Source organism: Benincasa hispida, chromosome 9 (assembly GCF_009727055.1).
Source record: "Benincasa hispida cultivar B227 chromosome 9, ASM972705v1, whole genome shotgun sequence".
Classification (NCBI taxonomy): Eukaryota; Viridiplantae; Streptophyta; class Magnoliopsida; order Cucurbitales; family Cucurbitaceae; genus Benincasa; species Benincasa hispida.
The window spans coordinates 22,313,381-22,335,464 of NC_052357.1; the positions used below are offsets into that span (position 1 = coordinate 22,313,381).

The 22,084-nt window shown below is 30.8% G+C and overlaps 2 protein-coding genes across 2 annotated transcripts; one reads left to right on the plus strand and one right to left on the minus strand.

The window, feature by feature from the left end:
• The first annotated feature begins 5,120 nt into the window (after window positions 1-5,120).
• On the plus strand, window positions 5,121-5,528 carry LOC120084618. The gene has a single exon (XM_039040425.1). It carries the CDS (start codon window positions 5,121-5,123, stop codon window positions 5,526-5,528), a length of 408 nt encoding a protein of 135 aa, XP_038896353.1.
• A 4-nt stretch (window positions 5,529-5,532) lies between these two features.
• LOC120085196 (rho GTPase-activating protein 2) lies at window positions 5,533-9,570 on the minus strand. Its single transcript, XM_039041085.1, has 4 exons — window positions 9,005-9,570; window positions 7,928-8,048; window positions 7,486-7,836; window positions 5,533-7,321 (listed from the first exon to the last, which is right to left on the minus strand). Exons 1-4 carry the CDS (start codon window positions 9,331-9,333, stop codon window positions 6,686-6,688), a joined length of 1,437 nt encoding a protein of 478 aa, XP_038897013.1. The 5' UTR covers window positions 9,334-9,570; the 3' UTR covers window positions 5,533-6,685.
• Between the last annotated feature and the right edge of the window lie 12,514 nt (window positions 9,571-22,084).

Below are 22,084 nucleotides of genomic sequence, written 5' to 3' on the forward strand. Positions count from 1 at the left end.
GCTTTACATATGTATGCATCCCATCCTCCTTAGATTCAGCAGGATCTCCAATAAAAATAATATACTCAAATCATACTAGTATTCAAACATCTCTATGCGCAACTAACCTTTTAAACTCTCATATCAGCAAGGCATACATAAATATCAAACTATCAATATATCCTCAGTAAATCATTTTTGTCAATTCTTGACTCCAGTCATTTCAAACCTCAATCAATAAAGGCAGACATAAATATCATGCTAACTAATAATCCTCAATAAATCATAATTATCATCGTCGGGCACTAGGGCAATTCGAGTAGTAACATTACTTACCTCAACTTGGTAAAAAAACGCAAAACAAAATCTCCTTAGAATTTTTTTAGCACACTTGAATCAACCTAAAGTTGTGGCTTGGTCCAAGACAAATTCATACTCAATTTAATTAGCCAATCTGATCATGAATTAAGTCCAAAATCAATAACTTAATTTTCCCACTATTACTCTCAATCCAAAAGAATAACCATCTAACAACTTACAAAACTTACCGATCTTCTCTACAAAACAAAATGGTATCTAGCTTGATGGTCAATGCCTCAAAACTTCCAAACCTTGAATCTAAGTTACAAACCAAAGAGAGGTTACTAATTTAACCCAAAATCAAAAGGGTGAACTTCACCTCCCAAATTATAAGGAAAAATAAGTCTTATCCAAGGTTTTCATCAAAATTCCGACAAAGATCAGGGCAATGGCGGCCAACGACACGTCGACTTGTAGCTGCCATAGACAGGAAGTGTGTGTTGCTGTCGAATGAATAAATTGTTTAGGCTAGCGGCTGGTAGTGAGGGTCTTGCATGAGGAGGGTTTGTGAGAGTGGGAGAGAAGGAAAATTTCTAGTTTACAGATTTTATTCAGCAGCGATTACGAACAAATCAGACCTTCAAACAACGATCCAACCGTTCAAAATGAAACTCTATATGTCTCGAACAGAATGACCAAATTTGAGCACGATCCAACGGTTTAAACTTTGAAAATCGACAGTTTTGTGGAAGCTATCGCTAAAAAACCGAATTGCTTTCTCCCCAATTTTTTACCTCTTTTCACTCTCATTTAATTTCCAAAAAAAATCTCAATTCTTTTATTTTTTCCAAATTTTGAAAAGATAAATAAAATATTTTATCACAATAACTCCAAAATCTCCAAAGATTCTATTAAATTTAGAAATCAATTAACTTTTCAAATTATCTTAATTTATGTTTCAAAAACCAAAATTAAAGGACATAAGATCCATCAATTTGATACAAATTAAATTCTTCCAAATATTTAAATCAATTCAAAACCACATGAAATTAATTATCTCTTTTATTATTTTTTTTAAAATTGGCCCTAAAATCCAAAGTCAAAGGGAAGCAAAATTCAATATTTTCAAGATAATCAGTTCGAATATCTAATCAATTAAATTCAATTTAACCAATAAAAGTTTTTCAATTATTTCAATTTAACCCCAAATTTTCAAATGAAAGGGAAATTTAAACTCAATAATTTTAGATAATTAACTTAAATTTTCCTGAAATTCGGGATGTTATATAGTCTAAGTCATCTTTATTCTAGATTATGATTATACAAAATATCTCTTAAGAGTAAGGTTTAATTATGCTACTACACTTTGAAAAGTTTCCTTTTTACCCTTAAATTTGACATTACTTACGAAAAATCTTTTAGAAATGATTGATGTGTAAGAATTGAAAAACATATGTAACATTATTTACAACATCATTAGTTGATGTGTAAAATTAATTAAGTAAATGATTTTAACTATATATTTTGAGATGAAATTAATAGTTTACAATAATCTAATCTTCTATATGACTATAATTTATAATACCACGTGTCTTCTAATTTTTACACATCAATTATCACATCAATTTTCATCTGTTTTATAAAATATATGTTTTTTAGAACCATGTCAAAGTTCTAAACTCTATATAATTAGATCATACCCAAAATTCAAATCTTAAATATACATATCTGATTCAAATTATAATTTATTATTTTTCTAAAGAAACAAATAAATAATACATCTAATGTTGAAGGTTTGTATTATCAACCTCCCAATGGTAATACATAAGGGTAGTATGGGGTTTTCATGAATATTATTTGGGCTTGGCCATAATTTTTTTAATTTTTTTTTACTATTTACCAAAAGATAAAAGTAGTAGTAAAATTTGTAATATCCTATTAATAATTACTAAAGTTCTTAATTGAAAAAACAAGAAGGTAAGTGTGTAAGGGTCATTTTAGTTATCTCCCTCCTTTTGAGAAGGATAGAAAAACTTTATTGTATGTAATAATTAGATGGGCAACATGGATGGAAATGGAGTAAAAGAAAAGACGAAAGGCCATTTTAGATTTTCCCTTCATAACTTCTCTAGTTCCCTATTCATTAACGAATATTTTTTTCCGAATATATTAAATTACGATAAAACGAAGAGAATCTCTCATCTCGAAGTCAAGATATAATAAAACACAAATACAACTAAAGAAATTAAGAGAAGAAAAAGAATAAAAATAATTAATCAAATATATAGAAAAGACACACAACTCAAGAAAAATGTTCTATGAAAGAAAACATGCTAAAATCCCCTCAATAGAAGCCTCACTTCACTGGAAATTTATCCACTTTTATAGAGACATCTCAACAAGTAAAAGATTAATACATCTTTTTCATTTCAACTCTCTCGAAAGTAAATTCATATATGTAAGTATAATTTTTGTCCAGCTCAAATAAGAAGATAACTACTCTAAACGATAGCGAAATAGGTTATTCATGTCTTAATCAGTTAAATTATGTTCAAATTGGCTAACTATACTAATTCTTTAAAAAAAAAAATACTACTTTTTTCATACATTCAACTTTAGTTCATTTTGACTTAATTTCAAAATTTTTATTTTTGGTCATATTGTGGCATTGTGCTTTAAAACTTTTATTCATTTTTAGTCTATATAGTTTTATATTTAGAAATTAACCATCTTGATCCTTTCATTTTTATTTTTATTTCAATTTTAAGATATCAAAATTGAAAATAAAAAGATCAAAATAAACCTTTTTCAAAAAAATGATCTAAGATAAATCAAAATTGAAAATATAAAAATTAAAATGAATATTTTAAAAAGAAAAAAATAATGTAGAATTTTAACTAAATAAAAACTAGTCGTTTTAAACAACTTCATATGAATAAGTCATTTCAATGTTTGTTTCAAAAAAAAAAAAAAAAAAAAAATTGGTAAACCTTTTTTTTTTTTCTTTTTTTCTTTTGGGAAAAGTAAAATTTATGGTGTCTTGGAAGTTGAAATTTAAAAAAAGAATTGAAAATTACTTCAACTTTTGTCTAAAAAAAACAAAGGTGACTTTTCTCTTTCCTCTTCTTGTAATTGTTCACTTTCAACCACCCATTTCCATTTTTACCCTTCTCACCTTGCGCGACTCCTTTTAACTTTTCATAATGAACATTTTTATTTAATCTTTTAACTTTAACAAGTTTTTAATTATCCTAATGAATTTTTAATTATTTTATATATATATATATATATATATATATATATATATTTAAACTCCACCACTTTATTTAAGTAATTATGTTCTCTATCGTTGACATAAAAATTCTTAATATTAATGATAATCATTATATTTGTAGACATTGTTTTTCTGTCCTTTGTTATCATTTTATTTAAATATTTAATATATCAAATAGATTTTGCTAAATTTAATTTTATTAATTTAGATATTTATATTTTCCTATTTAAAGTCTTAGGAGGAGTTGAAGGGATTTCAATAAAATAAACTATAAAAAATGAGGTTAAATTAGAAGTTTGACTATTTATTTGATTTATATATTCTTAAAAGTATTTTTAATAAATCTTATACTTTCAATCGTGTACAATAAATTCTTGTTTTGATTTATTAATTTAATACTTAGAAAAATAATAAAATTAACTCCTCCAAAATTTAGAAGCTCCTTGTTTTTAGTATAGAAATTAAATAGATACCATCCTTAAAAAAATTAGGATTCAATTATAAATATTTGTAAGTGTAATAAAAAAAATAGAGTTGAAGACCAAGCTATAATTTGGATAAAAGAAAAATGAAACTTGAAAGGGATGCAGTTATAGATGAAAATATTAATAAAATTTCGTCTTCGATGGATATTTTTAGAAAAATTATAAAAACAAAGGATTCAAAAATAAATTTAAATTAATAAATAAATATTTAATTAACATATCTATTATTTATATTTTATTTATATTAGTGATATTTTATTTCTTAATTATTATATTTTGTTGATTTTTCTAGATATAATAAAAATGTCGATTCACTCCTCGTATCATCAATATTGAACTTATAAAAACGTAGAAATACTGTATTTAATATAATGATCCAAGTACATATTTTCCCCCAAATTTTTATTGTTAACTAGAATAAACTTTTTTAAAACAGTAATTTTAAAAAGCAAAAATTTAAATTGAGATGATGGCAGCTGTTTTGTCTTATATGTATAAGCCAAAAAAAAGAGAAAAAAAATCATAAGGCTTTTGGCATACGTGTAAGAATTGGGTTGGACCTCTTCCTTCCTTCTAGAGATTTGTTTTTTAAAAAAATAAAAATAATAAAAACCAAATTCTTCATAACATGAATTCCTTCTAGAAGGCCAAGTTTAAACTCAAGCACACCACTTTCATTTTCCTTCTAGAAGCCCCATTGCATGTAGTTGTCAATTTCATTTCCTTTCACAAGTTGCTTCCTTCTTCCCTTCCTCCAAAAATACTAATTTTATTTTCTTTATAAAAACCCCATTTTTTACACCAACTTTAGAAAATGACCCACAAAATTATTTCTAATCTCAAGGGCAGCCCATGTTTTTTTTTTTAAAAAAAACCCTAGGGTTTTGATTCTCTCTTTCCCATGCACAACTCTAGTGCTTCGTGCCCATTGATGTTCCTTTTTTAAAAAAAAAAAAAAAAAAAAAAAAAAAACTTTTAGTCTTTGCTTTATATAACCCCTCCCCACACCACACCCTCCATTTGTTAATATTCTACTAACCAAAAATCCTTTTTCTTTTCTTATTTTTGCCCATTTGATCATTATGCTCTCAACTCCTCTCTTCTTCAACTTCTATCCTCACCCTTTTGCTCATAAACAAGGCAACCACATTGAGGATATTTCCTCTTACTTTCTCCTCGAGGCGACCGGCGACTCGGAGATTGACTCGTCGGTCGACCTCGGAGGCTCGGTCGCCTCGACGGAGTTCAACGACGCGGAATCTTGCACTGATGACACTCCTACTATATGTACTAATGAATTTGGGAAATATGAATATGAAGATGAAGATGAAGAGGAGATGGTTGAGAATGATTATGATGAAGTAGTTGAAAGCAAGGCAATTGGATTCACAACAAAGTCAAATGCTTCCATTGATTCAACTAAAGAGTTCAAAATGCTGAATGAGGTGGACAAAAACAGATTGTTTTGGGAAACTTGTTTGGCTTCATAGCTCCCAATTTTTTTCTTCTTTTTTTTTTCTTTTTTTTTTTTTTTTTTATTTTTATTTTTAATGTGCCCATTTTTTCCAACCTCATTTCTGAAATATTGAAAGGTTTGTGCTAAAGAAAAAAGAAGGAAACTTCTTTTTTTCTTTTTAATATACTTTTCTTCTTGTTGTTTGATGTTAAAAAATGTACATGAAAATAAGAAATGGATTTGAATGATCCATTTAAGACTGTTTTTTGCTTCATAATTTTGACATACTTCTTCTTGCCTTGTTTTCTGGGTTCATTTATGATGCTTTAGATTTCTCAGGATGGGTGGCTGTTCAAGTTGAACCCATAAAAAATGGTAGATTTTAAATTGGAAAAAATGCAAATTTAGATTAAAATGATAGTACATCATGAATAGTTCTTATGGTTTGATAAAATCTTAATAAACAATCTCTACCGTAGGAATTATTGTTATAAACGATAGGAACTAAATTCTAACTTTTTCTTATAGGAAAAATTTACAATCGAAGTCTGCAACTTCCTCCCTCCCTCCCCTATGATTGTATTTATTGGGTAAGCGGCTGTCATAGTTTGAACTCAAAAGAGAATATTTAACTTGCAGTAGATATTGGACCTTTAAAATGTGATGTTATTATCAAAGTGGCTCAGAATCATGGTTGTGTCTCCCCCTTCCAGTGTGGCTAATTATCGTCTTGGTAAGCTATTGTCTCACCAAATAACTAAATGAACTCGAGCCCCTCTTCGAGTGGATTCTTCCTTTTCTAACTTTTGTAATAGAAATTGAACCTGGAAATTATCGGTGAAATCTTATACACCAAAGTTATCTAAGACATGATGGAGTTTGGTAACATTATGAAACTGCAAATACATCCACAATAAGCAATAACACAGTTCAATTGCAAGAGAATTTTCAAGGTTAACTTCGTTTCGGTTACAACAGGAATGGATGAAATGCGTTCAGCTCGGAGCTAAACTTTAGGAATCACGAAAACACACAAAAACAAGCAATCCTCTCTACTTTTTTTTTTCCAGTCAAAGCCTCTCGCTAAATGTCGTGCTATGATACAAAAAAAAAAAAAGAAAGAAAAGCAAGCATCACTTTGAACTACTACAAAGAAAGCATATCTCGAAATACTGTCATCATCGAGAGCTGTTAGACTGATTCGTTAGAAGCAACGACCATGGACGTTGACGAAACTGGTTCCCTCATTTTGTCATCCATCTGAATGTCAATGAAGTTTTTACATGCTATGGGGAGGACTTCTTTATGAATGCTTTGTCCCTCGTCTTCGTGCAAACTCGTCCTCGAATCTTCTCCATCACTAGTACTACTAAGGCATGAGTTTTCATTTTTACTATCAGTGAACGATATACTAGACTCGGTGTTAAATCTTGAGCAGCTTCTTGGACACAAATCTATATCTAAATCACCTTCTTGTCCTGCTGAAGACCTGCAAGATTCACTTTTGGTTTCATCCAACTGCCTCAAGAAGCATTCCTCTATCTCACTTAATGACCCCTCATCTTCATCTCCATCTTCACTGCTGTGATTGTAATCATTGACATCATTCTCAACGTCAGAGTTTGGCCCTCTCGATTCATCACCAGTATCCATGTCATCCTGACTATCAAAATCTTCATTCATTTGTTGATCAGAAGAATGAGATGACATGGGTGAATATCCTCCCGAAGCAGCCTCTTCCCGCTCTCGTAAAGTTTTCATAATCAGTGTTTTGAGTAGGTTCATCACTTGAACAGCATGCATTAAAGCCGTCAATGGATCAGACATCTATCCAAGAAAACAGTAAATTCAATCAACTTTAACAAGTCAAAAAACGACATTGAACACAACATCATGCAAGTGACTAAAATATTTACTGATTGAGAACTTTTAATGTAAGCCGTATACACTTCCTATTGCAACGATTTTTACTTATCCGTCTCCTTTTATACCTGAGTCATGTTTGGAGCAAAAACCATAGCAATATTCCTCGCATTCATTTTGTTGGAATCTTCTTCCTCAACAACATCAGCCATAAGATCCACAGCCCAACTCAACAAGGCAGCCTCAGTTGGCTTTAACTGCTTAACAAGCTCGACCGACTCCTCTTCAGTGTTACACTGTAGAACTTCCTCAGGTGAGAGTCCATCGAGCACTCCAGATGGAAGCTCTCGAAACCAAGCTTTAATTAGGCCAGCTAAGCAGTGGACATCAATGTTTTCAGGTATAATCCCTCTATTCAATTTGTCCCTTACTTGCTCCTCTTGGCTATTCTCTGGGTTGATCCGAAAAATCCCTTCAGCCTGCAGCAAAAATCATCACAGAAAACACATAAACATACAAAACAAACGGAGTAGATATAAATCAATCCGCCATTAACCACAATTTCGGTACCTTGAGACCTCCTTGACGATACAAGCGATCTTGCATTAGCAAAAGTATCGTCGGTACGCTGTTTCCTCTGGAATCAGTGGAGCATTGCATTGATTCAGCTGAGACCCCAAACACACTGGCACTGCAAAGTTAAGATGCTCATAATTTAGCTGTACATGAAGAACAGAGAAAACTAAATGATGTTGGGACCCCACTGGTTACATTATATGTTCATGGCCCACCCGATTAATCATCGAAAGGCTCCTCCCACCCCATGCTAGCTCCAAGAAACAGCATTGTCATAGCTCGTGACACTATTCAATGTTCATTCTAAATGACAGGGAGAGGGAGTTCCCTTAATTGAGTGGAAGAACATCTTTATTAAAAAGAAGTCCTTTGATTGTACTGTTTAAAACAAATTGAGTACTTAAAGATAGAAAATGTGAACTATTTCATGTTATCAAAAAGTCTTTAAGACTTGATTTTATACAAGAAATGTCTTAGTTCTTATTGTATTGGGAGAAGAAGGCCAAGTTTTGGGAACTTAAAGAAACCCATTCATCTCCAAAAACTGGTAAAAAAAAAAAAAAAGGCTAAGTAACTCCAAAACTAAAATGCCAAGAAAAAGGCTCAAATTAGAAACCAACCTAACCAAACATTTGAAGTGAAGAAGCTAAGATTTAAGTCTTATGAAGAGCTACTTAGCAAATGAGCTTCTTCCAAAAGGCAAAAATGGCTAAAAAAGCTCAAAAAATGACATCACAAACAAACATTTGAACTCAAAAAGGCTAAGATTCAAGTCCCATCATGAGCTCCTTCCAAGTTCCAAAGGCAAAAATGGCCACTTACAAACTCTGAAACTAGAAACCCAAGCAAAAAATCTCAAAGGTTGAGCTCAAAAAATGGCATCCCAACAAAACATTTAAACTCAAAAAGCTAAGATTCAAGTGTCATCATGAGCTCCTTCCAAGTTCCCAAGGCAAAAATAGCCACTTAGAACCTCCCAAAGCCAAAATCTGAAAAATTAAGCCCAAAAAACAACAAACCTAACAAAGAAACGAACTTAAAAAAAACCCAAAAACAGAGGAAAATCTTCACCTGGCACTGGGAACAGAACTGGGAATCTCAACCTCAAACTCAACAGGAAGTCCCAAAAAGCCATTGAAACGATCGAAAGTGACATGGGCAATGTGTCGGACATTTGTCGGCCATCCAATTTCCATCTGATGAACGGTGGAGATGAGGTCTTCCCGACGATCAACACGGCAATAAACCATTGATTTCCTTAAAGCCGTCAACAGAACGTGGACAACAGAGAGCTGATTTTGGTCATCAGTAACTGAGGCTTTGGCTCCTCCTCCTCCTTTGACCATTTTACTGCCGCCGCCGCAGCCACCACCTCTTGTGACCATTACAATGCCTGTCATTGTCTTGATTCTGAAATTGGGTCAGTTTGTTTAGGGATTTTGGTGGGATTTTGAAGGGAGTTTTAAGAATCTGAAAGATGGGTTTGATAAATGGCGAAGTGGGTTCTGTTTGTTTATGTTTGCATTGAAGGAAGGAAGTGAACTCTTCCACCTGTTCTTCGAAATTAAACAAATTTCGAAAAAAAGGACTCAAACGGCCACTTGAGAATTCAAAAAATTTCGCTTTTTTATGCGCTCTTCTATCTGCGCACACTACCGTTGCTCATTGCACACCATATATATTTTTTTATTTTAAAAATATTAAATTACCTTTTTAATGATAATTAAGTTACTTTTAATTAATTAATAATTTCTTAAACTTTTAATTTAGTGTTTTAATAGATCCTTGGACTCTGAAGATGTGTAATAAATCTATAAAGTTTTAATTTTGTGTCTAATAGATTATTTATACATTTTTAAACTTTTAAAATTAATTGGTCTATTACGTCGGTTCTTTCTTTTTAAAGAAAGGGAGGGACAAAATATACGAAGGTTTAATTACTGAATCACTTACCAATGGTATCTTTTAGGTTTATTTAGATAATGAGGATCCAATTCTAGATTACGTTTTAGGAAGGATTCGACATAGTTTCATCTATATACTAGGTCATAGAGTCAAAATTTCAATAAGTTGTTACGATTCAACCAGAACAAAAAGGTGTATAATTTAGAGACTACGAAAGAAAGATTCGAATGATTAGGTGAAGTAGTCTTTTCATGTGCAATATTATTTTTTTGTAGGGATCCAATTCGAAATAGAAAATTTCAAGAAACTTAAGTAGATTTGAAACTAATATAAGGAATGACAAATATGACAATAAGGGCATCCATTTGAAAAATTTGTGAAAAATGTCGCATGATACGTAGGCAGAGACGAATTATGGTAATTTGTTCCAATCCAAGACATAAACAATGACAAGGATAATCTTTATTAATTTTTTTTTAAAAAAAAAAGACCCCTAAAAGCCACCCACAATATACACATTAAAATAAAACTAAAGGATCCGTTTTGACATGAAATGGATATATCCATATACCTTAAAATTGATTTTTATGTAATAGAATTTTAAATGTTCAATTTTGCGTTTGATAATTTTGTTTATTTTGAAAAATAGTGAAAAGGTTAAAACCTATTATATACAAAATTGAAAATTCAGACACTTGTTGGATAGAAAATCGAAAATTTAAAGACTTATTAGATTTTGTTTTAAGGTTTATAAACTTTTTGGCTAGATAATTGAAAATTTAAAGATTTATTAGTTTTTTTTTTTTAAAAAAAATAGAGAACTAAATAGACATAAATAGAAAAGTTTAGGAAATGAACATATAAGTCAACCAAATATGTTTTAATGGTAATGTTGGAATGTTTTTACAATTCAACCCTTATTGTTTACGAGTTTTTTTTTTTTTTTTTAAGTGTTTAAAAGGTTTTACTTATGATGTATTAATATTTTTCAAATTTAATTTCCTTGCTAAATATTAAAATTGATTGAGGATAAACCTAAATAATATGATACTTAAAAGCCAAACTTAATAATGATTTGGATTCTAGTTTTCTATTTTTGAAATTTAAATTTATTTCTTTATAGATTTTTTATTGTGATTTTTACTTTCTTAAACGTGTCTTTGAGTTCTTTGTCAAATTCTAAAAATAATAACAAACTGTTAAGAACTATTTTTTTTTTTTTTTTTTTTTTTGAGTTTTCAAACTTTGGTTTAGTTTTTGAAGACATCGATAAAAGTATTAAAAAAAATCTAAAGGGTAAAAATAGTTTTTATCAAATTAATTAATTATATATATATAAAGAATAACAAACAGGTCTAGTAAATTGGTAAATTTTTAAATAAGAAAAATATTATAAATTTGGAATTAAAAGTTCTAGTTTCTAGCCATTATTTTTAAAATATGGGAAAGTAATTAGAAACTTAATAATGACTAATAAATCAAACACTAAAGCATATTATTAATGAGAATTGAGACTTGGACTTAGTAATTATTATCTTAGTTAAGTTAATTAATATGTACTTAGCTTGACAACCACCTAGTAATTGATTGTAAATTGTTGTCCCTAATGTGTGTGTACTATGGATACAATTTATGAGTCAATGTTTAATTTGTCAATTTCATTTATTGTAACGAACCTAGACTTTCAAGCTCAATAAATTTTTTCACACACACTCTTTATATATATATATGTGTGTGAGATAATCTTAATTCATTTTGATGATATGATTTATGAAATATTACTAATTTTACACATAATTTTTCATACTTGGATAGATTTTCTAATATATATTTAAAGTTTAAAATATATATATTAAAAGAAATGTTAAAATCAAATAAATTCGAACTATTAAAGTTCAAATTAACTTTTAAGTTATCTGAGTTAATTATTCCTGTTAATGTTCATTGAATCTTTATTGTACTTTTGATTTTATTTTGAAATTGAGATTTTAACATAAATATATTGGGTACACATATTTTTAAATATTTTTTTATTTTCAAAATGCATGTTTTGGGAGTGATTTAAAATTGATTAAAAAAATTTGTAAGTCTAAAATCACTTAAAAATATATTTTTAATTACTCAAAATTAAATTAATATTTATATACATTTAAATGCAATTTTTATATAATTAAAATTAGATTTTGATTATTTAAAAATATGTTTAATATAAATATGATTTTAACCATTTTAGAATCATTCTAAAACATGATAAATTTATATTTAAAAAATCACTTTTATTCATTGGCAATACGTAAATTGTTCAATTATGCATCTGTAGGAGTTGATGTTCTAAATTATATGTAACAAAAGATATCTAATTTGAAAATAGAACTTAACATTCGGAAGCACAATTCATATTTTCTAAAATTTTTGGATTATAGGAAATAGAGTTGTTTTCAAATATAGTAAAATGAGCCAACTTATTCATAAATATAGTAAAATGTCAGTGTCAATGATAGACAATGATTGTATTTATCAGTGTCTATCAGTGGACACTGATAAATAGTGAGATTTTCATATTTGAAAATATTTAAAACAAGTTTTATCATTTAAAATAATTATTCTACCAAATATTTAGAATGGTAATACCATCATAATTAAAATAAAATATCTAAGCCTAATAAAGATTTTCAAAAATTTAATTTCATGACCATTTTGGATGATTTGTTGATTGAATAATGAGGGAATATGATTTTATGGGGTTTTTTTTTTCCATTATTATTATTATTATTATTGTGAGAAAATAAAGTGGTGTGGCTCTTGGGCCCTTTAAATATTAAAAATTGGATAATTGATTGTTGAGGGTCAATTGGGGACAATCTTGCTATTTCCAATGGAATATTTGTTTTTTGTGCTAATTTAAATTATTATTTTTTCTCTCTTTTTTTTCCCCACAAATTTTCTATAATTTTTTGGTCACCTTCCAAATATATTATATGAATTATATAATTTTTTTGTTTGTCTTGCTTCATCAACAATCAATGTCCCCTTTTCCCTACATTAATTTTGGTTTGTTTATGTTTGTGATTTAGCTTTAGACTCAAAAGAAGATTAGGTATCAAATTTTGCTCTTGGACTATTTAAATTCTTTTGGCTTCATTATTTTATCATAAGTTTGTCCTTAATAATACGATAGAGTAATGTCACATCAAGAAAACCATATATCATAACGAATAGATTAAAAAAGAATAGTTAAATTTAGTGACATGATATTTCTTAAAAATAAAAAGACGATGAGTGAAAAATATACTTTTTAGTCTATGAATTTAGATGAAGTCTTTGTTACCCATAAAGATGAGATAAAAGAAATCTTTACGGAGTCGTTAGATATTTCAAAATTGTGCTAAAATTCTTATCGTCAACTAAAAAAATCAGAAATTTAAATTCTCATTCCTATATGTTGTTGAACTAAAAAAAAAAAAAAAACACAGTTACTTATATTTTAAAAATAAAATAAGAATAAAAATTGTGGATTTGAATATTTATCAACTAGTACAAGCATCGTACCTAAATAATAAAAGTTTAAATTTTCACTCCACGTATTATTGAATTAAAAATAAACAAACATATAAGTATAAGAAAAAAATAATATTTATTTAAAAATAAAATTTACAAATTTACAAATTTAAGATAAAAATAAAGAAAAAAAAGAGAAGATGAAATTCAACTCTAAACTTAGCCTGTATTAAATTCATTTTACTTAAAACTTTTGTTTTCATCAAATTAAATTTCCAATGTTTACACTTTAAAAATGTTGCAATTGAGTCATCGCTAAAAAAATACATTATTACGTATATTTAATGAACTATTAAATATGAATAATATATTGTAATCGGCAGAAGTTATATAGTAACATTATTATAGTTGGTTTTTTTTTTATCTATTGAAATATGTAAAATTTGATGGAGTTATTTAATCGAAAATTTTGCACATTAATCAAATTTAATTTTGTAAAAAAATTGATTCTCACTAATGTTTTAAAGTTATTTTTCTTTATTAAAATCAATGTGTGAATTAATATAATTTAATATAGATGAAAAAAATTGCAACACTTATTTAAGATTAAGGTTTAAATTAATTAAATTGAAAATTTATTATGAAAATTAGTACAAACTTGAAAAAAAATATTAGTAAAAATATACTATTTTTTCGTAAAATAAATAGATTAAAATGGAAATGAAAATACTTTTAGAAGCAAAGAAGTACGAAAATATGATCTTATATGATTTGTTTATTAAGGAATCTGAAGGAGAAAAGGAAAGAAAGTGGGGCCCAGATGTGGAAGAAATAGCGGACCAGATTGAATCTAGTGGAGGGACCCATAATTGATATTCTAAACCCAAAGCAGGTGATTAAAATGGGTCCCACAAAATCAGTGAGAGATGAAACTGTCAGATCTCCCTCCAAAAACCAATGTTTGAATTTCAAAATAATAATAACAAAGAGAGAGATTTTTTTTTTTCCTTTTCTAATAATAATCATTTCTATTTCTATTTATTTATTTTTAATTTGGTTTTTTGTGTTGTGTCATTGGATGCTTTTTTTTTTTTATTATTTATTTATTTATTATTATTTTTTTCTGTCTCATTCAAAAACTCCAACCTGTTATTTGCATTCTTATTAATGGCCACTCACATGGTGGTGGAATTGATTTTATTGTTATTATTTATTATTGTTTGTGGATTTTTCTACTATAAATTTGGCCTTTTCTTTTTGGATTTTCTAATATTTATTTGATGATGGTGACCGCTTTAAACTATTTTGAAAAGTTTGGATTAGTAAATTTTGAAATCTAACAATGAAAAAAAATATACATATTTATGTAACTTTTTTTTTTAAAAAAATATTATTCTTGTAACTTTAAGCAATGTTTAGTTCACTTTTTCAAGTGTTTATTTATGAAAATAAGTCGTTTTGAAAGAAAAAAAATAAAATGTTTGACAATCACTCAAACTAGCCCACTTGAAAAGTTTGTTTTAAATCCTCCCTCAAAAGAGTTAAAATAAAAATAACTTTTTAAGGGAAAAAACATCTTTTTTCTTTCCTAGTCAATTCAAACAATCCCTTAATTTTATTTGTAAAGAATCATGGCTTTATATATGTATCATTGAAAAACTATGTGTACTTCAAGAATCAAATATAGCATTATTTTACTCTAAAAGACCTGATTTAGGAGGCCTTGGAGACTTTCAGCCGATCTTTTATTGTAATGTTTTGTATAAATGCATTTCTAAGATTATTACAACTCGTCTTTGTGTGTGACTTCCCTATTTTATCAGCTCTAATCAATATGTTTTTGTGAACGGTCGCAATATTATTGATAATATTCTTCTTTGTCAAGGATTGGTGGGGGCTTATCACAGAATGCTGGTAAGGATCAGTGTGTAAAGATGTGTCACACCCCTCCCAGAAACCTTTTCTATCCTAGGAAAGAATGTGAAGATAACTAATGTCAACCCTCCTATGACACCAACTGTCAAACCTCATCCTTTTACTTTCACAACATAAACTTAAACACCTGATAAGCAGTTATAACATTTAATATCTCAAACAAACTAACTAAAGCAAATTAAACAGATGTCAAACTCATATATATAAACCATAAGATGATCAACTACAGACTGTGTTCCCATCTCAAAACTAGTCTAGGTCCCTAATATGTACATGAAAGACAACCATTAACAACCTAAGTTAACTTCAATTCAACCCTTGAGTGTTGAGTGGCAAACTTGCAGAATAACTATCCTTTGGGATGTTGACCACTACCTGGGAAAAAAAAGAAAACATTGGAAAGAGTGAGCTACTAGCCCAATTAGTGACTATTTTAAAACATACTTATTGAGCATTGTTAAAACATCAATTTTCTTTACATATCAGGGTTTAAACAACTATACTGAAGTATAAAAAAACATGTAAAATAGTTAAGCCCTGGAACTCAAGCATCAACATTCCATTAAAAATTCTCTTCACTAAACCTTAGTTGAGAGAGAACCCTTTTGCTCGATCCCTCAATGTCAATCCTTAGCTGATGTAGAGTAATCTCAATACAATCAACATCGATAGAATTGTACCTACATGCACGTGGTAATATCCTGAATACCGTCATACCTTAGGTATTAGGAGACCCAGATACTTTCATACCTTTAGTATCGGGGTTCCTCATATAACATCATAACTTTTCTTTGGAAAAGAAAATTCAATCTTTGAACATCGAGCATTCCAATAAGTCATAAACGCGTTCATCACGAAAGACTATTATAAGTCAAGAAATGCTAATTAATGCATGCTTTATGAACTTTAAAGTTTCAAGAAAAAGTTGAACTATGTGTCTACTCATTGGCCTTTATACTAGACATGCGTTGAAGAAATGCTTAAGAAAATTCATGCTTGAAAACTCATTGCAAAGCTAAAAGCTCATGCATGGTATATCATTAAGGAAACATCTTGAAAACTAACTCAATAGTAAATCATGTGTTGAAAACACATAAGAGAAAACATTTATAAACTTTGTCACTCACTATCTTAGGCTACTTCCTCAAAGGATGATAGGCTTCTTTGATTTGCGTTTGTCCTGTAACATCAGTAAATACCCTTGGTTAAAACTACTAGCTCCCTCTAGAGCTTAACTTACATTCTTAAGCTTAACATCACCTTTAGACAACCTTCACGATTTCCATCGTATAAAAAAATTCATCCCAAAGCATATTCTATCGCATAGCATACTTCATCGCAAAGATATAATGACAATTTACCTTGTGCTTAGCTTGTGAGTGGCAATTCGCTCACAACGCTCATTTAGGCTCTAGGACACGCTCACGATGCCTATGCGTTAAACACTCACTAACACTCTCCTTAATGTGCCTGGTCGATGTCCTCCTTCCCTACCAACCTTGTGCACACACTTCTCAACCAACATTTGCACTCAATCATGCACAATCTCACTTGTCAGCTGGGTGCTTATTACAACTACTTGCTTATTTAAACATCAAATTTCCAGATTCAACTTCTAGCCTTAATAACTTAAATTCCATATGTTATTTTATAGGATTTTCCTTCTAAAAACTTGTTCATAAACATCTTAACTTCCTTACCTTAGAATTTGAGCCTCTGATTCCTCTTGTAAAGCCTAAAATTTATCAATCTTCTTCGCCTGCCCAAGAAATCCAAAAGCTTGGAACACTTAGAGAAATCTTCAAACTTTCAACTCAAATTCGTGAGAAATTTCTCTTGGCATCCCCAAATCGTCCTTAGCACTGATAAATCTTCAAATCAGTAACAACTTTCTTCCCTTAGCACGAGTGAGAATGTCAAACCAAGTTTTCCTACTTAACTCCCCTTTTATATTAAGGAAAGCTTGAGCTAATGGCTTAATATGGTGACAACTCTGCCACTAAGTAGAATTAAAGCATTTAAACACGACAGCTGACCCACTAAGCTCGGTAATTAAACTGAGCTTCTCCATCCCACACCAACGCATAGGTTGAAATACCATCGCATAGGTTGGTTTGCATCACATAGACCCTTTTTTTGGCCAACGTATCTCCATCCATTGTCTCTGACATTCACCGTGTAAACACTTGCCTTGACACTCGACATATACCAATACCAATATCTCCCAAGGCCTCTACGACACCTTTCACCGCCCCTTAAGCCAACACATAGATTACACCTTGTGGCCTGTCTAACCCTTGCCTCAGTCTTCACTAAGTTCTTCATATTCCTCAATGCAAGCTTCTCACTTAGCCATTTTTTCTTTGTAACATTGAACGTATGGCATGGCAAGTCCATCTCCATGATTCTTACTTTCTTTCGACATTTAGTATGATTTTCCTTCGAAACTCCTAGCCCTCTTTTACAGACAACATTCATGCTTTACTTAGAAAACTCATTGCAAAGCTAAAGGCTCATGCATGGTACATCATGAAGGAAACATCTTGAAAACTAGCTCAATAGTAAATCATGCGTTGAAAGCACGTAAGAGAAAACATTTATAAACTTTGTCACTCACTATCTTAAAGGATGATAGGCTTCTCCAATTTGCGTTTTCCCCATAACATCAGTAAATGCCCTTGGTTAAAATTATTAGCTCCCTTTTGAGTTTAACTTACATTCTTAAGTTTATCATCACCCTTAGACAATCTTCACGATTTCCATTGTATACAAAACTGTTGGGGTTGGTGCCCTAAATCTCATAGGGTCTTGTAGTTTGTAATTGTATTGTACAAACATTTATTTATTTAATAAAATATGAGATATTTTATTTGACATTTAGTAGCATTAAACCCACAAACCAATAAAATAACATTCAAGGTTATCTTATCCTGGTGACACTACGAGTATGACTTGCTTGATAGATGTTCTAATTGTTGTAAATTGCTATAAATGATCTGATCTTGATCATTCATGTGGGAACATGTGAGCGGGGTATTTTATAAGGGTGTTAAAAAAAACCGAAGACCCAAAAAAATTGAGCAACCCAACCCAACCCAACTAAAAAAAAATTGATTTGGTTTGGGTTTTTTTTAATGAACCAGAATAGGTAGGCTCGGTTCTCAGATTCGTAGGAAAACCATTCGGTTCGAATCGAACCGACCCAGAGACTAGACGATCGCTTAACAAGTCCAAACGATCGTTTACAAAATACTATACGATCGCTTAAATTATCTACATGATCGCTGAGCTCCGCTATACGATCGCTGAGTAACAAAATGCTATACGATCGCCTACCCAATGCTAGACGATTGCCTACCAAATGCTACACGATCGCTGAGTGATGCGTTGTTATTATGCGATGAAATAATGATAAAGGATGCGATGGTGAAAATGTGTTGTGCATGCAAGTTTTCTCAGTAAGACCCAAGTATAAATCTTACTGAGTTGCCTGTAAGCCCAGGGTCGAATTCAGGGACTAAGGAAAACAGTATGCGACGGTAAATTTTTAGATCACTTTGCGGTGACAAATAAAATAATGCGTTGGTTGGTTAGTTGTTTGAAATATAAAAGCTATGCGGCGGATTTGAGAAAATAGTTAATAATACGGAAAATGCGATAAGTATATAAGGGAACGGGTTGAGAAAGGATTCAGCTAACACTTCCTAGGAATGCATGCATGTTAGGCGATCATGCTACATACATACAACAGCAAATCATCTCTCAATACAAATGCTATTACTTCTAGTTTTAGAATGCAAGCGATTTATGCGATGGTGTCTATAGGACCTATGTTTAAGCCTCTATTCTTTTCTATGCGATGACGAATGACACACACATACACAAGGCGACCGCATACTATCATGACCTATTTCTAGGGTTCTTGCGATGCATGTTGGGAAACATAGCTTATCTCCAAGTCTCTATCTCTTGCTTATACAGATCTAATCTTGCTCTCTCGAGTCTAGATTCTAACCTAGCTCTCTCAAGTCTTAGATTCTTTCTTTAGACTCTCTCTCGGGTAGCTTTAAAGGGTGATGGGTGCAACATAAGACAAGATGATCGCATTTAATGAAGATCCTAGGTCATGTTAGCTAAGTACTTCTCAATCCATTTGACAAATTTAGCTACTCATGTGCATTTTACAGAGAGTGAACAAATGTAGAAAAGTAAGTTCCATTCTATATATATATAATCGAACTACAGAATGACAATGCGAAATAAGAATAAAGAGTCTGGTAACAATCTCTTGCTTTCTAAGGCTTTTACACTTTTCTTCTCTACTCTACTCAAAAGATGTTCTTGCTCTCACAAGAGTCGACCCTCTCTCTACTTTTCACGCTCCCTGGCACTCTCTTGAGCTAACCAGAACGATCTTCTGACGTCTTTTTCCTTCTCTCGCTTCTACCTTCTAAGTATAAAAAAAGAACTAAGAACAAGGCTAACTAACTAACTGGTCAAACTTCTTCAGTGAAGGTGGTCTTCGGTATTTATAGAGCTTTAGGGTGGAAAACTTCTTCTCTCTTATGATTGCACTGATGGGATGACATTAATTCTCTGTCTGATACACCGAATAATTGTCACCGAAAAGTTGAGTGTACTTGCTACAATAGTTTGTTAACGGCTTGTCAACTTAATTCGGAATCTACTGTCATCCGCTTTCTGTCCCATCGTGATTTATTAAGCTTTCACTCAGATGCGCCCATCTTGATGCGTCAGCTCTATGCGGCCACCTTCTTGAGCAGATTTTCGCGAGCGCAAACGATTGCATAGCCTTGTGGTCGCAATCTCTTAATGCGTTCAGATGTTAATTTCTTCAGATCTCATTTCCGCTTTGTGTCAACGCATTTTCTGCACAAAAATACATAAGTTAGCTGTTTTCATGCGATGAACGCATGCGATCGCAATATTGTGAATTTAAGGTTTTGGGACGCAATATTTTATATTTTTACCATCGCAATCCTGAATTTTTTTATAACTTAGCGCTGTAATAACGCGTATTTCTGCCCGTTATCACTGAGCTCGGCTAAACGATCGCTTAGCTCTGCTACAAGAACGCTGAGTAACAAAATGCTATACGATCGCTTACCCAATGCTATACGATCGCCTACCCAATGCTATACGATCGCCTACCCAATGCTATACGATCGCTGGGTAACAAAATGTTATACGATCACCTACCCAATGCTATACGATTGCCTACTAAATTCTACATCATCGCTGAGCTTGGCTACACGATCACTTAGCTCTGCTACACATCGTTGAGTAACAAAATTCTACAATCGCCTACCCAGTGCTATATGATCGCTGAGTAACACTAGACGATCGCCCATGAAGACCCTGCGATCGCTTACTCGAAAATATTCCATCAATCTCCGTTTTTTAACTCTTTTACTTGAATTTTTTTTGTCCAAAATCATATTTCTTGACGTTTTTTTCACATAAACGTCAAGTAGTTAAAAACTACAATACAAGTGTCAAGTAATGTAGATTTTGTAGTGGTGGTGTTTTATTGGTGATTCCAATTTTTTTTTAAGGGATCAATGGAACCGAACCAACCTAATCCATTTTTTTTGGGTTGGTTTGGTATAGGTTCATAATTGAACAATGGTTAGTTTGGGTTAGAAAAATACACAAACTGAAGCATAGGGTTGGGCCTAAAATATCCCTAAACCCAACCCATGAACACCCTTAGTATTTTATACAAAGGAATTTGTTAAGACCATACCATAAAATGACTAGTCTCATTATATAACACTGTTCATAATAGAAACTTAAATTTCACCAGGATGACCGTAGGTGACATAACCTGAGTCCTGAGTTGGATTCATATAATTAAATTTAATTATGTGAATTGGTTCATATAATTAAATTTAATATAAATAGGATTTATATGAAATATCTTCGTTGAGAGAATTAAAACTATAGTTTATATTGTATATGATACAATATTAAACTATAGGTTATATGTTATATATGATATAACGTATAGTTATATACATATATATACTACAATTAAATTTATTTAATTTTTAATTTTTGAAATTAAGGGAAGGAAATAACTTCCCTCCCTTATTCTCTCTTAATCTATGTACTGTGTGGGTGGTTACAATTTTGGGGCTGACTTCATCTTCTTCGTTTTGACAGAGAAGAGAACACATAAGAGTTCTGAAAAATTTCCTCTCCCAATCTCTCTATCTTCTTTCTCAATTTTTCCTTTCCCTCTCCAAAAATCATAGAGCCATAAAATTCCTGTGATTTTATCCAAGAAAATACAGAAGAAATCAAGTGGTGATGTCAAAATTAGGGTTCCAAGTTCATGGCCATTTTACAAAGGAGAAATCTTACGAGAAGAAAAGTTCTTCAAGGGCTAGTAATTCTTTTCCATCTTCTCTTTTCTCTTAATTTTATTTTAGCATGTTATATTTTTGTGATTAAATACATAATGTTCTGTATATTTTCTATAAAATTGGAAATTCAATAAAAATTGGGATTTGGGTCTGATTCCCGTTTTCACTCATGAACCTTAACCGGTTCCTTCAATTGGTATCAGAGTGGGGTTTTTGGCCCAAATTTTTCTAAATTTTCAGAGTTGAGATTTTAGCATTCTATATGTTCTGTGATGAGTGTTTATGAATGTGATTGATTGTGGTTATTGGATGTTTTTGGGATTGGATAGTTTAGTTTTATCGCTTTCAATTTACAATCTAATTTGTAAGGACCCCTGTTTTGGACATAATTGTTTGTGATAGAGTCTGTAATCTAAAGTTTTGG

Coding starts and splice junctions, on each gene's coding strand:
- LOC120084618 (XM_039040425.1), top strand. CDS start 5,121: ATGCTCTCAACTCCTCTCTTCTTCAACTTCTATCCTCACCCTTTTGCT.
- LOC120085196 (XM_039041085.1), bottom strand. CDS start 9,333: ATGACAGGCATTGTAATGGTCACAAGAGGTGGTGGCTGCGGCGGCGGC. Junction 8,049..9,004: donor AGTTCTGTTCCCAGTGCCAG/GTGAAGATTTTC, acceptor TTAACTTTGCAG/TGCCAGTGTGTTTGGGGTCT. Junction 7,837..7,927: donor ATCGTCAAGGAGGTCTCAAG/GTACCGAAATTG, acceptor TTTTTGCTGCAG/GCTGAAGGGATTTTTCGGAT.